The following is an 18,249-nucleotide window of genomic DNA, read 5'->3' on the forward strand; positions in this document are numbered from 1 at the left end:
GGCTCTCTCCTTCACAATTAAATTTGTAAAATGACCCCAAAATACTTAAAAATACAAAACAAAACAATAAATGAGCAGATGTGCAAGAAATTAACAAGTTTATATTATAGAATATACATTCAGTGCATATTTAGTTAAAAAAGAAACCAGTGAAATTACAATTAAACATAATTCTTATTTTACAAGATTAGGGTTTTATAACTTTAGGGTATTGATTTGAATTAAGAGAAGAAAAGTAGTGTTTCGTTACTGTCAATCTGATTAATTGGTTTATCATTTGTAACTGATTAATTTCATTGGCATGGTAGCGATTGATTAATTGATACATAATTGTAACGTCATCTCTCAGCGACAGGACGCTTTTGTCCTTTGCGCCTGCGCAGTTGGACAGAGCTTTGTTATTTCATTTCAGTATGGCGCTTAGCAAGACCTTTGGACAAAAACCGGTCAAATTTCAGCTCGAGGAGGATGGAGACTTTTATATGATCGGATCGGAGGTTAGTGTTTCACCCCTTTAACAAACATTTAATCTAATTATTTACCGATTTGGTATATATGTATCGTTTAACCTGGCAGCCGGTCCGCTAGCGCTAGCTAGCTAGCTAGTTTTGTTAGCAGTCAGGGAGAAGAGCGCACGTAGACTCATTCATTTATTTTGGGTTTAATGTTAATGTAACCGAGAGTCGCCTCAATGGTAAAACACATGAATCCATATGTGAATGTAACGGAATCGAGACCGACCTGAAAACATTCGTCCTTCTCCACAGGCTCACCTGTGTTTCGTCGTTGAGCTAGCTAACGTAAAAAAAAATTAGTGCTAGCTAGCTAACTGCTGTCAATCCAGCATTAACGTTAAATAGACTAACCCCGTTTTTTTCGGCGTTATACAACTTTAGGTTAACTTGTCTTACGGCATTTTAAAATCCTAAGACTCATAACTACCTGATGATATAGATATCTTTAAAAACCTACATTTTTTTTCTTTTATATAGCAAACTGCGTAATTATGGCTCCTCTCTTTCTTTTTTTGTTATTTACTTTTTATTGGTTTTTGATTTTGCATGTAAACAGACAAACATTCAAACAATCAACATGAAGACCTATAGATGAGTACAGAAGTACCGAGGAGAAAAAATAAAAACATACACAAGTGGACTAATAATCACCTCCAGTTAAGAGAATATAGGCAATCTGATCGTACAGTCTGAAATTACCTGAAATCCAGTCTTATGGTTGAGACAAAAGTACACCATTTTTGCCAATTATCAATAAATGCCTCTTTTTGTGTTCTTAAATTAAACGTAATTCTTTCCATTACAAAGATGTTGTACACTGTATCAATCCATTCATCTACACTGGGTGCCTCCCTCTTCAGCCACTTCTTCGTTATTGATTTCTTACAGGCCACAGGTAGTATTCTCAATAAATATTTATCTTTGCTCCTCCATCTAGTTCCTGTAAATCCACCAAATATAACAAACTGAAACGAAAAGATATTTTTGTTGAAAACACAGTCTCTAGAGTTTGATGTACACGTAACCAAAATGGGGTCACAACAGGGCAACACCAGAATATATGATAGTGATTGGCCTCTGTGCTTCCACAACATCTCCAACATTCTATCTGATTGGAATATGTTCTCTTTTGATATGGAGTACAGAAATAGCGAATGACATTTTTCCATGCATATTCTCTCCAGAGCGGAGAATTTGTTGTTTTCCATTGTTGTTTAAAAATTTCCGTCCAGTTCTCCTGAGAAATTTTGGTGTTGCCTTCGGTTTCCCATCTTGCTTTTACAGGCTCCTCTCTTTCTAATTGTACATGATGGCATGTACATGAACAGTGATGCCAGTCTCTTGACCCCAAATTTATTATTTAGGATAAAAAATTTCGATAGCTGTTATAGCAGACACTGTAGCTATTCGAACCTGTGACATATTTTAATAACTACAGATGTGCCACTGTTAGTAAAGTGAGTATGATTTATAAATGTTGAAATTTCAAAGCTAATTGGTAACAGGATTTGGGTTAACTGCACTGAACATATATCATAAAATTTATATGCTTTGTGCTCGGGTTGGATTATAAATCTACACAGTGACTCTCACTGACCTAGATATGCTGCAATTGCAGGATATTAAGAGAACATCTAATGAAGCCAATGTCATGAAACCTGGTGTTTTATCAACAATAATGCCAATCCAAAGATCAAATATGATTGATCATACTGGAGTTAAATAATTTCAGACGAACTAGATTATGAAAAAGATCAGTGAAGGAAATGTCATGTACTGGTGTATTTTATCCAGGTAAATGACAATGACAATAAAGAAACCTGACTATTTATTTTTTGTTAATTTCGTACAACCAACAATCCAAACTTCAAAGTTATTCAGTTTGCTATCAAATGTAGACACGTTTGCGAAACTGGAACCAGCAAAGAAATGACTGTAAGCATTAATTATCATCAAGAACGAATGTTGAGCCAAAGTAGTCTGCCTTCATCATTCTTCGTTCTTTTTCCATTTCTATGTCTGTCTGTGTGTGTTCAGGTGGGAAACTACCTCCGTATGTTCAGAGGCTCCCTGTATAAAAGATATCCGTCGTTATGGAGAAAACTGGCATCAGTAGAAGAACGGAAGAAAATAGTGGAGTCATCACATGGTCAGTAGAGTGCAGTCTCAACACATCTATGACTGGGTTGTGCTGTGCCAGGCTTTGAATTCCCATCACTATCTCTTTCCTCTCACATGTGAGGCTGTTCTACTTAAACATTACAGTCTATAGAACTGAGAAACATCTGTCAGTTAAATAATTTGAAAACTGAGAGTTATTGTTTTAAAAAATATTTACTTCAGAACAATTAAAGCAGTTGATTGGTTTATGTACATTTTCCACAAATGGAAATTAAAGACATAAAAAAACAAACTGCTGTTAATGATGAAAAGAATGGAATAATGTAAAGGATGAAAAAAGTCATGAGCATGTAATTTTTCATTGACGGTTTAATGCATTTCTTTAGCTTTAGATGTTAACAAGATCTCATTTTCTAACTGGGGAAAAGATTGTGATGAGGGTACACAATTTGACACAATCATTTAACTGGCTAGCCAGCTCAGTTCCACATTCACAGTATCAGTTGCTGTCTCTGTGTTGATTTGACTTGTTCTTGTCATTCAGACCACGGCTACACTCAGCTGGCCACCAGTGTGACCCTGCTGAAGGCTTCAGAGGTCGAGGAGATCCTTGAAGGCAACGATGAGAAGTACAAAGCTGTCTCCATCAGCACTGAGCCCCCCGCCTACCTCAGGTATCTCCGCCACAGCCACCTCCGAAAACATTGTTCAGACAGCACAAGCTTTAAGATCAAAGGAAATGTCACTGATGAGTTTCTAAAATTACAGATATGGGGAATGTCACTCTGTTCACATGTCAGGTCACTCATAGCTTCTACAGAAGAGGAGATTTAAAAAAAAAAGCTTCCAGTAATGAAGCACAACATAATCTGTCACTTAATTAAACCTAAGACGATTAGCAGTAAAAAAAAAAAAAAAAAAAAAAACGTACAAGGAGTGTACGGTCTGCTAAACATTTTTGACTTTGGCAATTAGAGCTAGATAGCTCAGTAATTATTGCATTTTTCCCCCTCTTAAACCTATCTGAGGTGAACCCACCTCATATGTTTTAACACTGGAAACATTTAAACATGTACCTTGTGTCCTCGCTTTGTGAATTTGAGATGGAATAAACAAAAAGACCACCTTGTTTTGTATGATTTTGTATATCCACATGTTTTGGTCTGTCACCAGGGAACAGAAGGCGAAGAGGAACAGTCAGTGGGTTCCCACGCTGCCCAACAGTTCTCACCACTTGGACGCGGTGCCCTGCTCCACCACCATCAACCGCAGCCGACTGGGCCGCGACAAGAAGAGGACCTTCCCACTGTGGTGAGCAACAGGAACCTACGAGGGTTGGGCAGTAATTTTTCCAACCGGTGACTGTCAGCCCAACGACCAGCGATTGTTTGGATACATATGTCCAATCAACCAACCCTAGAACCTGCACAGGGACTGTGTCTGAAATCACTCCCTCATTCCCTATATTGCAAACACTCAATAGTTTTCTCTATAGTGAGCTGTAAATTGAGGTCTGGAACACTTCTGACAACATTATTTGGTCTAAATTGTACTTTGTTTTTGAGTGCTGTACATAATTAGCTGTTGTCAGTAAGTTTTGGCCCTGTGTATTTGTCTCGCCCAGCTTTGACGACCACGATCCGGCAGTGATCCATGAGAACGCCACTCAGTCTGAAGTGCTGGTTCCAATCCGTCTTGACATGGAGATCGAGGGACAGAAGCTCAGAGACGCTTTCACCTGGAATATGAATGGTAACATCCCATCATCACATTGTCTCAGCTCTGTAAAGTATGGTCGTCAAAGCAAAGATTTCAGGGCATTGGCATCAGGAGCCAGTATCAGAATTCTAAAATTTCTCCTCTTTCTAAAATTTTTAGAGAAGCTGATGACGCCTGAGATGTTCGCTGAGATCCTTTGTGATGACCTGGACCTCAACCCGCTGGCCTTCGTCCCCGCCATCGCCTCCGCCATCCGACAGCAGATCGAGTCTTATCCAACAGACAGCATCCTGGAGGACCAAGCTGACCAGAGGGTCATCATCAAGGTGACGCTCTAGACCACCTGTTGCTCATACTGAGTGTCTTTTTAAATTTAATGTTTTCATGCCACACATCCTCCAAAGTAACACAAGACAAGTCATTTATCTGTTGTTTCTCCCATTTTTGTGTTCCAGTTGAACATCCATGTTGGGAACATCTCTCTGGTGGACCAGTTTGAGTGGGATATGTCTGAGAGGGAGAACTCTCCAGAGAAGTTTGCCCTGAAGCTTTGCTCTGAGCTCGGCCTGGGTGGGGAGTTTGTCACCACCATCGCCTACAGCATCCGCGGTCAGCTGAGCTGGCACCAGAGGACGTACGCCTTCAGGTACTGTCTCGCCAACACATAGTAAAATGTGTGATTGAAAGTATGTTTGCTAATGTTTTGGCAGCTGCCCTTTTTGTATGGATGGTACCCAGCACCAGATCTAGTCTCACCCACCAGGAAAGACAGTACTGTAGTAGTTTGTGCTTTGTTCTACATTGTTGTGTGCTTTGTCCACCCAAAAGCCATGTTTCTGTCCAAATTTAGCATAAACTTTGACCAAATTTCCAGAAAATCTGCAATCCAATGTGAATATTAGTCATTGAACCATAGCCATTAAAGCATCTCAGAAGAAGAGCACACAATGAGATGATGTAATTTAAAGGGCTCCAGACAAATTGGACCGCTAAATTTGGCATTTCTATTTCACATATCAATGTGAGAAGATTACAGTCTCCTCATCACTTCACACAAGTCTAATGCTTTATTTTCTTCAGGACAAATTTCAGTGACAGTCAAGTCACATGCTCCATGTACGCCATCATTTATGCACCGAGTCTGTTTCCATTGCACTTTGTCATATTTTGGTTTTATCAATAACACCTCAGACAAACATGAATGCTTTTTTGCAGTATTTCTCTTTTTACCCAGCACCACCGACCTGAAAACATAAACATAATGCTTTTTTCATATTGCCCAATAAAGGTATGATTCCTCATCCAGATGCAGACGAAACAGTTGCCTCACAGCAGGACTTAAAACTAACTGGTCCTATCAACCCACACTTGAGGCTTGTAAGACCTGTCACTATACAACTACTAATCTACATTATTATTTTTCAGTGCTCACAGTAAGAAAGAAATGTAGAAAGAAAGTAAATAGAATTTAAAATTAAAGTTTATCTTTAAAATGTCAGTAAGATAATAGTATAGTATTCTACTATGTCATTATTTGAAGACAGGCATTTAATCTCATTTTGACAAGTTATTCATGAGTTTTTAAAAAAGGTTTTATAGTTTGATGTTGCTGTACAACAAGAGGTGAGACAAATTTCCTACACAAGTCTTAAAATGGCATTTGACCATTTCTGGGTTTTGAAATTTTTAGAGAGTTGCAGAAAAACACTGTGGAAATGTCATTCCTCTTGTTCCATTTCTGTTGTTGTATATGTTGTTACCATGGTGATGTGGCTGTGACCTTATCATTCTGTAGGCTTTTTGTCAGGTTGTAGATCCAGCACCTGACTCATGTTGTTGCATTTCCGTTTCTAATTTTGAACCAGCAAACTTCACTTTCCTGCTGTGTTTTTATATAACATCCAGACTGAGGTTGAATGAGGTCAGCTTCAGGGCTTGTTTTGTTGCTCTGATGGTTCTTTGGGTGAAATGTAGCCGACGGTCGGCTGTCTGAGTTTCCCAGGATGTGAAGTAATGAAATATTTCAAAACCCAGACAGCAGCCCTGATCTCTATCACAGTTTGACATCTGGTGTGGAAGAAATATTTTATTTTCCTGCTTTTGTTTTTCTATTTCAGGGTGATTAATGAAAAGGCAGTGCAGCATAAAGTTACAAAAATATGAGTTCAGATCCATTATTTAGGCTTGTCATGCTTTTCACGTTTTCTCGTGTTTCATGTATTTTTCCATTGAGTCGTGATATTTCTTAAAATATCAGCTAAGTCAGGAATGTGGTTTTCTTTCATGATCCTGTCTTTGCTCACGCTGCTTACCCAGGCTATTGAAAACATGCTAAATGTTTTAGTTACATGTCATAATATTTACTTATTGTAACAGAAATGACCTCAGGTGTTCGTCTTTGAACTGTCAAGCACAATTTGTTTCAGGATCCTCTTAAGCTTCGGGGGGAAACCTGACTCCACGTTTCACAATTGACTAGAAAGCATCCTGTCTGAGTCACATGAAAGGAAAAACCACTGCTGAACCTGCGGCTGCAGTGGGAAACAGCGATAGAGCGCTGTGCTCATGTAAACCCCATCTGACTGAAGTGTTTTTGGTGTTTTGCAGTGAGAACCCTCTGCCCACAGTGGAGATAGCCATTAGAAACACAGGTGATGCTGACCAGTGGTGCCCCCTGCTGGAGACCTTGACAGATGCGGAGATGGAGAAGAAGATCAGAGATCAGGACAGAAACACAAGGTGAGTGTCTGCTGGATGTGTCTGCCATGATAGCACCAACTGCTTTTGGAAGTCAGTGGTTCACTAAATACAGTTTAGTAAATTAAACTTAATCAAATAAAGTAAAGGTATGGGAGAGCTGCAAAGCGTGTATTGGTTTGGTACATGTTCAAGTGATAAATCAGTGTAGTGGACAGTGGGTATGAGAAATTGGAAATGTTTGTTATGTTTACTTTTGATCAGTAATCCAAATAGTTGACAGTTATTCCTCCGTTGAGTCACTAATCATTTAAACTCCAGTTGAATTCCTCGTCTTCTATCTTAATATGTGCGGAACAATTAATTGGGTCAGTAATTTTCAAGAAAGTTTCCTGTAAAGAATTATGGCATTTTGTACTAATTAAAAAAAGGAATGTAGAAACAGCTTTGTTTAAACAAATGTTCTATATTAAATATTATTATGGAAACTTTACTCTTCACACATATGTTGAATTTACCAAATGAAAGCTATTAGGACTGCAACTAATAATCAAGTTCATGACTCTGTTCATTAATCTGTTTATTTTCCTCAATTAGTCATTTGTCTATAAAGTTTCTGAAAATGTTTTTCCATCCATCCATCCATTGTCTTCCGATTATTAAGTTTCTGATAATGTTTTTATTTTCTTTAAATGTCCAACAAACAGTCCAAAACTATTATTCAACTATTACTATTCAATTACCTGTTGTTGAAGAAAGAAATCAGAAAATATTGGAGAGACTGGAGCCAAAAAATGTTGCCATTCTTTCTTTCAAAAAGTGATCAATCGGTTATCAAAATAGTTTCCTGTCCATCGACTAATCGATCAACCAGTCATTGCAGCTGTAGTGTCAGTGATAAGATTCTTTCTTGGAAGCTTTCCAGGAAATAATTAGAAAATTTTGGACCCTTTAAAATAAAGCATTACCAATTATTCAAAATCCCTATTTTGTAGATGTCACTTTAAACTTTGGGAACTTGTGATGGAACGCTATTTGTGTCACAGCAGTAAGGTTTGGAGTTTGTGCGGTGTCTTTTTTTTAGAGGAAACTGCAGTAGATCAGGTGATCGCACTGCTTTTATTTTTTTAAGGTGTTGACGCTCTGTTCCTGTTTGCTTCACAGGCGAATGAGGCGACTGGCGAACACGGCGCCTGCATGGTAGATGAGGCAGCATCAACCACAGAACAGTGCTCGTCCGACTGCGGTGTGACGTTGTCAAGGTTTGCAACATCAGCAACAAAGATGTCCCGATGTTCCTCCATCAGGCGCTGGGTGTCTTTACTGCTCCGCCGGGTTCTCAGTCAGCTGTTCACCTTGTTTTTGTTTCATTTTTTTGTTTTTTTTAATTATTATTATGTTAATATCATGCTCTGTTTGGCAAAGCCAGAGGTAGAAAATGTCCCTCCTTCATGTTTCCCTTATGATCCTCAGCGTGGAGAAGCTGCTCTCTCACTTTGACCACTGACTCTCTTTACCTGACCACAGAGAGAGAAGAAACCACACAACCAGTCTCAGATAATATATTGTTATGTTGTATTTGTTGTCTTTTTGTACATTTTAATAATTCTTACAAAATAAAAAAAAAAAAGTGAAAGCTTGATTTCCCCATCTGGTTATATTGTGCATCATTTAAAGAGTTATTGAACGAAGTATTTCAGTATAGACAGGTGAATGACTGGTGATGTTGTTTTGACCAGGTTTGTGACTCTTTTTACACACTTATTTGTACTAATGTTCAGTTTTAGGGCTAACCAGTTAATCATTTAAATGTCAAACTTGTTATTTGAAAGAGTGCAATTTTGAAATCCCGGGATCTCAGTTATAATTACGGCTTGCACAATTAACTGTGTCAAAACAAGCTGTAGCAAGTGAGAGTTTAAAGTGGCAAATTTCCTCAGCTGCAGCCGACTGGACGAAACAACAAAAATAAATCTTGTCTGTGGCCTGGTGTTTGTGCATTTACACTCAGCCAAAGGTGGTTGTGTGGAAAATGAAGCAATGCTTTGTTATTTTTTTTAATGTTTGAAAAATGAGTGTACAGTATGCTTGTTGTCTTTTTAGCGATCTGTGTGGTGTGGTGGTCCACAACTTTTGTACAGATTAAAATATCTCTACAATTCTTAAATGGATTACTCTGAAGTTTTGCCCAGACATTCATGGTCCCCAGAGGATGGAGGCATCTGACTTTGGAGGTCCCCTGACTTTTTCCTCTAATGTGGTTGACGTTTGTGGTTAAATGTCTCAACAGCTATTAGATGCATTGCAATGAAATTTGGCACAGACGTTTGCGTTCCCTTCAGGATAAATTTTATTAGCTCCTGTGGTCCTCTGACTTTTCGTCTTGCGCCATCATCAGATCAAAACTTAATTTTTTGCAATGCTTTGGTGCAAAACTAACAACATTCCCATCAGCCTCTGCTGCACTTTGAATTGAGTTAATTAGCAAATGTTATTATGCCAACAGGCTGTGCTACCAGGTTCACCATTGAAGTACAACAATTGTAAACATTATACCTGCTTAGCATTAGCATGTTAGCATGCCAGTGTTACCATATAGATTAAAAAAACACTGTTGTGCCCAAGTGCACCCTCAAAGCCTGTCCCATAATAATCCTACTGTACATGCTCCTTTTCCACCCTGACAAGAGAAATGAAAAAGACTCGGGTTGAATGTCTGAAAACGCAGAATTAATTCCTTGATGTTGACCCACATCAGTCTAACCCCAGTTGTGACTAATGTTTATGAGCAGCGCTGCTTTATAAGGGATGACGAAGGCTGTGTTTTGTTGTTGGGGTCCCACAGAGACTTGTTTGCGTGTTGTTGTGCTAAGCAGTTTCCATTTTGTCCCCAGTGTTTGACCCACAAAGGCAGCGGGTGAAAGTGCAGAGTGTGCAGACGGGCCTGATGGGATTTCAGGCCGTCGGCAAATCTGTGAACAACAGCAGGGAAGGGAGTTACAGGTCAGTCCTGCTCCTTTCAGCTCTTCCTAAGTAACATACAAACACCAAGTTTACATATTTGGACATGTTAACACTAGGAAAGCCAAGCTGTGGTCAGAATCCAAGATTTTTCCAGTTTCAGAGTATAAAAGGCAATGGTCCTTTTACTTCTTTTACACAGTTGGAGGATGTTGATTTCTGATTTCAGACCTTAAACAGTACATGCAACAGAATAATCTCAATTTAAAGGTCTGCATACTAGCTTTTAATGCATTCCAAAGCATCTCACAGTCCTTGTAAACAGAGGCTATCATTTCCTTTTGTATTTGATCGCCTGTTATTCTGTGGTGACCCTGATAAAGACCATGAGATACGATTGAAAGCTCAAAAAAGGCTAGTAGGTGGATCTTAAAGGTGCTCTGTGGAGTCCTCTTGTAAACAGACCTTGTTTGTGTTTACAGTCGGTGCATCCTGGAGGTGAACAAATGTGCTGAGTGCACTTCCTTCATCCTAAACCATCTGCAGAGCTTACTGATGAACAACATTTGTGAAAAGGCTGCTCTGTTAGGAAATGGTCGAACACTCCACAGGCACCTTTAAATCTGCTCCACTTTCCAAGAAAAAGAAACCGTCTGTCTTCCTTGTACCCATAATCCTTTGCATTTTGGGCTCATTTGCCATTGCTTCTTCAAATTGTGGTTTTTGTCCTAAACAAACTGGAGCACAGCCTTCTCAGTAAATGATTCAGACTTGCTTTTTTGGCCATTTCTGTTCTAATGTGTTGTCATTAATGCAAATGAACGCTGCAGAGTTAAAGTTAACACGCTTAAAAAACATGCTATAAAAAAAAGTTCTTATACATCTCAATTGTCTTCTGTGAGGACTTTGGGCTCCACAAATCCACATCCTCTGACTGTCCTGTCTTGTGTTTCTGTCAGCTGGTTTCTCCTAACGTTGGAGGCGTTGGTGCTGTTATTCATCCTGCTGCAGATCTCCACCCTGCTGCTCTGCATGGAGGGGACGGTAGTCTGCGTCGTCCGGCCGGTCAAACATGGCCCTCCTGTAAGGAGAGAACGGGGCATACTCTGTCAACTTTTTGAGGCATGAGGCGATTTCCTCTTGTGTTCATTTTGACACATTTCACTAATCAAAACAAATGCAACACTTGCGACCCATGCATGAACATGTGTGAGAGCCCCGTAGAGCCGGCAGCGTGCATGCAAAAAAAAAAACAAACTGTTGTGATGTTGCCACCATTTGCAGTGTGTGTGTGTGTGTGTAAGCAGAGCCAGCAAATGGCCCTTGTGAAACAGGCACTAGCTCGAAGTGTGCTTTAACCTTAGTTTATGATTTTTGTTCACGCTTTTTGCATGAAGTTCCTTCAAAGGCAGACCTCTCCATGAACAGAACACTCACAGAAGTTCTGGTGTCATCAGCAGCTTCCGTCCTCCCGGCTGGTTTGGAAACACGTCTTCCAGGAAGTAGTACATGTGCCCGACGCTGATACCTGAGGAGGGAAGGAACTCATCTTACATCTGACAGCCGGGTGACTTTGCTAGATCACTTCAGTGGATCCGTCGTACGCGTTTCAAATAGCAGCTTTTACATCATGATAACATTTCGTTCATGTTAGAGGAAAACCCGGGTCATGTTCTTTATTTTTCTTCATATTGACAAATCCCATGTGCAGATCCAAACCAGCTTTATCCTCTCTGAAGGCCTTGTGTGTATGAGTGTCATGGTACCACCTCATCAGACTGCAGACAGTTGGAGGTTCTGAATACCTTTCATTTTTCTGACACAATTTATAAACTTTTATAAAAATTTGGCTATTTTTAACTGCTAAGCGTCAGATTCAGACCTGCAATTTGAACATTTTAGTAGTTTTTGTTGCAGGACTTCTGTTTTTGATTTCTTCCCCTCGTCTACTACATACCTGAGCAGATGCTCATCCTAACAGAACAAGGTCTGGCTACATCAGATGTTTTTGGTTAGATGTTTTTATACCCAGGAGGTCGACCACAATGGAGTTTCCGAGCAGCAGCGAAAATCCCATGAGCACCCAGGGGAGAAACGGGGCCTGGAAGCTTAGGAGGCCAAAGAAGTTCATGCGTATGAGCGGATGTCTTCTACTCCACACGTACACCAGCATGATGATGAAGGCCTGACCCAGGAAGAAGACGTTGGCGACCAGACCGAACAGCTGCAGGCCTTCAGGTTAAATACAATAAATCACTTGGTTTGGTTCATCATGACAGCAGAGTGCCTGTTTTAGGTGAAGGTGTTTCTTAAAGGTAAAACCAGCTCTGGTGGCAAACCACACCTGACTTACTGGAGTGGCAGCTAGCTAGATGTCAACTTTATAGAAGGGACTCTGGCCAAAATGAACTGGCCAATAAAATATCTCCTCTCCTATCTCATGCACCCTGTGAATGGAAGCCCATTTCTGCCAAGTTGTTGCCTGCTTGGCCAAAATGAAATGAGATACTAAGTGAGCAAATCACATAACCTGATGAAGACCTGAAGAAGGTCTGAAGAAAAAAATGTTCTTTAATTAAGTTTTTATGCAAGCAAAGGACAGAGTGCAGGAGTTCTCTCTCTCTTTTGTCCGTGGATATTTCCTCTTGTGTCCTCTCTCTGCAGTTTTTACAGTTAAGATCGTTCATAAACCGTCATCTTCATTTTTATTTTTGTGGCACAAATGAGCTTCCATACTTGAACTGTATGTTGTGAGCGACTCTAAGTCAGACTAACTGTGATGGCACATTTCTGCCACCAGAAAAGTAGATAACAAAACATCAGTGTGTGAAGTACTGGACATTCATCACTCGGTACTTCATGGCATGATACTGTTCCTTAAAATGTGAGCATTTGTTAGACTTAAGTCCTAAAACTACGACACTTTTGTCAGAGCTGGTGTTATTGTTTACTTAATTCGAAATCCTTCACAATAAAAGCCAACCACTGACATTCCTGTCATTTCAGCGAAGCGTGTTTCTGTCCTGATAACACGCCTCACACTCTAGTATCCTGATATTACAGCAGAATTAGTCCTCATAGACCGGCATTTAAAACCGTCCATGAAACAGAACACGACTCCAGAAACAGCCATAAACCTGCACATCGAGCGTTTTACGACAGCCCAGAGGGACGTCTGTGGGAAACGTAGCCAGGACTGTATCATTAACCTGGAATGTGAACGAGACCTTCTGGCTGCAAACTGCATCCGATGAGATGGGCTGCATGTACAGTAGCTGCCGTTCAGTGGTGGACTCTAAGTACGTTTACTCAGGTACTAGACTTAGAAAGTGCACATTTAAGGTACTTATACTTTACTTGAGTATTTCCATTCAATGTAGCTTTATACTTCTACTCTACTACATCTAAGAGGGTGATATTATATTTTTAGTCTTCTACATGTGTCTGGCAGCTTTAGTTACTTTTTTAGATTACAACTTTTCATACCCTCTATGTCTAGCGAAAACCATGTATCTCCAAATTTTACAATTCTGAATGTGAATGTTTCTGATAAACTGCAGGGTTTAGAAAGTTCTCCAACTTCTTAATAAACTGTTTAAAAGCCTCTTGGATTAGCTGTAAAATGCATCATCACACAGCTGAAAACAGGCCGTGTCTCTGAGCTCATTTCCAACAGGACAGCGATGCTACAAACATATGATGGTCTTATAGAATGTGATGCAGTGCTGTAGATGAAACTACCCGACAGTATATAAAGTACTTCAAACCTCAAAGATGTACAGCAGTAAAATGCAACATACACATTAATGCAGCAGTAATATAAATCCAAAAACATCAGATATAGTAAAATACTGACAGGGAGCATTTTACTGCACATTTAGCTGATAATACTTAAAAACTTTTACTTGAGTATGGTTTAGAACTTGTAGTGGAGTATTTTCACAGTGTGGTATTGATACGTTTACTAGAAAGTGGACATCCTAATTTGAGCATGCAGCCGAAAACAGCCCTCAGCATGCAGGAGATAACACGGGAAATAACCTTAAAAATAGATGTTTGGCAAAGTTACCAGACTGACCGGAAAACTGCCAGCTCAGGACTAAAACCTTTTCCCCCTTAAGGCTCAGTTCACCTAAATTACAAAACACATGTTTTATCAGTCAACTCTCGTGATATCTTACCACTGGCATCAAATTCAGAATAAGCGTATATCTACAGGAATCAATGGTAAAAGGTAAAGGTAAAACATTAAATATATTATCTCTGTTTTCAGTTGAGTACATGTCAAAAAGGATTAGCATATTATCACATTGTGTTTTATTTATGTTTTAAACAGTGTCCCATCTTTTTAAAAATCTGGGTTGTACTTAAAGAAGTCAGTGATGATAAAATTAAATCCAATCTAAATGAGAAAGTGTCTTTTTGTCATTTCTGTAAACTGAGCCTTTAAGGAGTTACTTGAGGACGTCATGGCAGCGTTAGTTGAAGCATCATCGCTGTAAAACTTGAGAGTGTAAAAGGATACAGTCATCACGATTCCACCAAACAGGAACATAAAAACAAAATCTGCCGTCCTTCCCCGGAAACAGCCTTCCTCCAGCATCCGACAGTATCGATACCTTCGTTTAGTTAAGGCCTCTGTGATAATGTTCATGCTGCTGTTAGAATGTATAGTGGTGTTTTTAAGGATGAACTGAAATATTTGTTCTGTTTTTGCCTGAGGAGACGCTGTGATAAAAGATACAGAAAGATGATGTTGAACACAAAACTGAATCCAAGAGAACCAAAGAAGAGGAAGCTGGTTATCAGGCGCCATACCTGAGGGGAAGAGAGACAGAAAGAGTGTAAACATAAGAACGTGTCATATAGCCATGTTTAAATGTAGTACATAGTCGATAAATGTTACCTGGTATCTTCTGATGATGAGGTCTGGATTAAAGTAGAGCTGAAAGGGGGTGATGACCTCAAGTTGCTAAAAAATAACACACATCTTGAGATTAAACAGCAAATAGGGGGACTTAATGTAGTGTTTTTAATTTCAGCTGTTTCTGTTGTTTGTTTTGTTCAGCTGACAGTTTAACTGCTTTCATGACGCCATTTAAATGAGTTCAACTGCGTTCAGTGATAACATGTCAAGTGAAAATTCAACAGCTTTCATCTTTCTGTTCGACTCCCACTTCAACTACTTTCAGTGCTTGGACTTCAACTGTCACTCCCAGCGCTTTCACCTGTTACATGTGCACTGACATGTCGACTGCTTTCACCTTTTCCTCTCTAACTTACATTTCAGTGACTTTTACCTCTCACTTCAACTGCATTTCAACTGGAGTCGCTGTTTACACATCAACTGCAGTGCTTCACTTCAACTAACAGCTCAGCGGTTTTACGCACTTTCCCTTCAAACGACTCTTTCTTTCAAACTGCACTTATCTCTTCTTCAACCTTTTGAAGTTTACACTTCAACAAAACTTTCAAGTGTTTTTGTCGCGTGCACGTTACCGACACTGACACATTTCAACTGTGTCAGTGCTACAGCTATCTCTCACGCTTCCATGTGCACTAAATTCCAACTTTTTACTCTTCAGCTCAGTTTAACTGCTTTCACCTCATATTTCTTGAATGAGCTCAGCTGAACTCAGTGTTTACACTTCATCTCACAGCTCAACTGTTTTCAGCACTTTTACTTCAACAGAAACCTCAGTTCAATTATAAACCTTCAACTGACAAATCAACTACAACCCCAACTGCAACAAAGTTAGGACGCTTTGTAAACCATGAATAAAAAGACAATGCAGTCATTTCCAAACAAACTGTTTACCGACAGCGGTTTTACAAAGTGTTTCTGAGTCCATGCAGTAACATCCTTTATCTAATCATGTGTTCACAAAGTGGTGAACCTCGCTCCATCCTCGCTTGTGAATGGCTGAGCCTTTCCAGGATGCTCCTTTAATACCCAATCATGATACTATCACCTGTTACCAATCAACCTGTTTACCTGTGGAATGTTCCAAACAGGTGTTTTTGGAGCTTCACAACTTTCTCAGTCTTTTGTTGCTCCTTTCCCAAAGTGTTTGAAACATGTTGCTGCATCAAACTCAGAATAAGCAGATATTTACAAAAATCAATGAAGCTGACGAGGTGAAACATTAAATATATTGACTTTGTGCTGTTTTCAATTGAGTATATGTCAGAAATGATTAGCCAATAATCACATTCTGTTTTATTTATGTTTTACTCTGCATCCCAACTTTTTTTGGAGATGTACTTTACACTTCTATTGATTATTTACACACAATGAAGTAACAGACTTTCTCTCAATGCTCACTCTTAAACTGACACCTCAAACCCTTTCAGTACTTTGACTGACACTTATGTGCTTTAGTTAGAAACTCTTGTGCATCTCAAACAGTTAACATTTTAAAACTATTTAATGTTTTATATAGTTTCAAAATGTTCTGCAGATTTTTAGGAAATGTAGCCTTTTGTAGTTGAAAGACATTTATTTTCTCATGTGGAAATGTGGAAAAAGTTACACCTTACAAAGAGTGTATGCTGCTCACTATTAATCAATTGATTTGACATTTAAAAAGCATCAGAAAACAATTTTCACTCATAATAAACATCCACATTAACATGAGCGCTGTGTCTAGTTTGGATCATATATACATATTTATCCTAATACTTCAGAATTTAGCTAATAATAAGTAGCCTGATGGTGAATTTGAAGAGAAACAATTGAAATAAAAGGTTTCTTACAGAATGTAAACAGTCTAAATATTTGTTTCTCGTCTGATCAGAGCTTTGAGGTGAGAGTTTAAACTCTGTAGTCCTCCTCATGGTTACTGAGTTGTTGTTTCTTACCACAGCAGCGGTGGTGAGGACGCAGGCGGTTGTGTACGCTCGGGTCACCACGGGGATCTGAAAATACTCCTGAGTGAAGCTGTGAGCCATTGCTGCTGCTGCTGCCTCACTGTCAACCATGATTTACTCACAGAGTGAACAGCACAGGACCCGCCCCCTCTCACTTCAGTAGCCAATCACATTCACTCGTCAATTAACACCATCCACCCCACACACAATTTTAACACGTTATAGCAACAAATGAGAATGCAGATGAGGAAATGGAAATTATAGGTTACTTTCTTTTTTTTTTGGACATCCCCACAATTAATCCCACTGTTATGTTTTTTTTATTTTGCATTTTTTACATGATCAGACTGAACAGAAAATAGATGAACAGAATAATGTAAATGGAAAAATAAGCCACTAATGAAACTAATAGTGTGATTGAGGAATTGTTTACAAAATGACTTGACTGAGAAATTACTCATAAATCAAAGCTCAGAATTAATAAATATATAATCATCTGTATTTCTGTCTATATATTTGTTAAATAATTGGTGATGCAGTCTATGAATGATATTTCAACAGAAAAGCATTTTGCAATGACATATTTTGTGTTTAACAATCATATTTTTCTTATATTATGCACCAAGATTGAAGTGTGTTAAGTTGGTAAAAAAAAGCACATTTAGTTTAGTTTGTGTCGTTTGATATTTTCTCTTGCATCAGGCATCAGTTTGTATGGTGTTTTAGCTTCAATGTCTCCAGAGGCAGCAGCGTTTGGTAAAAAGGTTATGGTTTTATTAGAAAGTAAACAATACGCAGTTCATACATTTCAATGTACAGGTATAAGCTACATATGAGTAAAAAACATAATAAAGACATGTATGTACAACAAACTTTTGCGAAGTTGGTTGTGTATAAATAGTTTTTTCAAAGCAGTCAGAGTTCACTGATTAACACTTGAAATGAGTTGTAGAAATGACTCAAACAACAACAGCAGACTGTAAAGAAACAACAAAGTGTGAATGATGAAAACTGTAATGACTCGTCAGTGTCCTGCACTGAAAACATGATGAACCTGATGAACACGACAGTTTGCATTGAGCCTTCACATTTCAAGTGCTGCAACCAGGGACAAAGCAGAGGAACTGTCACATTAGCTGAATCGGCAGGTCTCAACCTGGGTGTCTTGACCCATAAAGAGGTCATAACGTGAGTTTTTGAGTCCATGAGATCCTTTCACTGTCCACCACTGGTGGAAGAAGTTCAGGTCCTTTACTTAAGTAGAAGAATCAATACAAGTACAGTGTGAAAATGTTCCATTACAAGCTAAAGGTCTGAATTAAAAATCCTACTTAAATAAAAGGACAGAATTATCAGTAAAATGTGC

The 18,249-nt window shown here is 39.0% G+C and overlaps 2 protein-coding genes across 2 annotated transcripts; one reads left to right on the top strand and one right to left on the bottom strand.

Moving 5' to 3' along the window:
• Positions 1 to 381: 381 nt before the first annotated feature.
• Positions 382 to 9,124, top strand: smarcb1a (SWI/SNF related, matrix associated, actin dependent regulator of chromatin, subfamily b, member 1a). Its single transcript, XM_041936834.1, has 9 exons — positions 382 to 497; positions 2,553 to 2,664; positions 3,181 to 3,310; positions 3,810 to 3,947; positions 4,261 to 4,388; positions 4,515 to 4,681; positions 4,811 to 5,001; positions 6,963 to 7,094; positions 8,217 to 9,124. Exons 1-9 carry the CDS (start codon positions 414 to 416, stop codon positions 8,254 to 8,256), a joined length of 1,122 nt encoding a protein of 373 aa, XP_041792768.1. The 5' UTR covers positions 382 to 413; the 3' UTR covers positions 8,257 to 9,124.
• Positions 8,618 to 16,967, bottom strand: derl3 (derlin 3). Its single transcript, XM_041936835.1, has 7 exons — positions 16,875 to 16,967; positions 14,920 to 14,985; positions 14,758 to 14,831; positions 14,539 to 14,632; positions 12,042 to 12,237; positions 11,451 to 11,541; positions 8,618 to 11,094 (listed from the first exon to the last, which is right to left on the bottom strand). The coding sequence occupies exons 1-7, from the start codon at positions 16,962 to 16,964 to the stop codon at positions 11,007 to 11,009; spliced, it is 699 nt and encodes a 232-aa protein (XP_041792769.1). The 5' UTR covers positions 16,965 to 16,967; the 3' UTR covers positions 8,618 to 11,006.
• Positions 16,968 to 18,249: the final 1,282 nt, after the last annotated feature.

The sequence above is a fragment of the Chelmon rostratus genome, chromosome 5 (genome assembly GCF_017976325.1).
Source record: "Chelmon rostratus isolate fCheRos1 chromosome 5, fCheRos1.pri, whole genome shotgun sequence".
NCBI classification, from domain to species: Eukaryota; Metazoa; Chordata; class Actinopteri; order Chaetodontiformes; family Chaetodontidae; genus Chelmon; species Chelmon rostratus.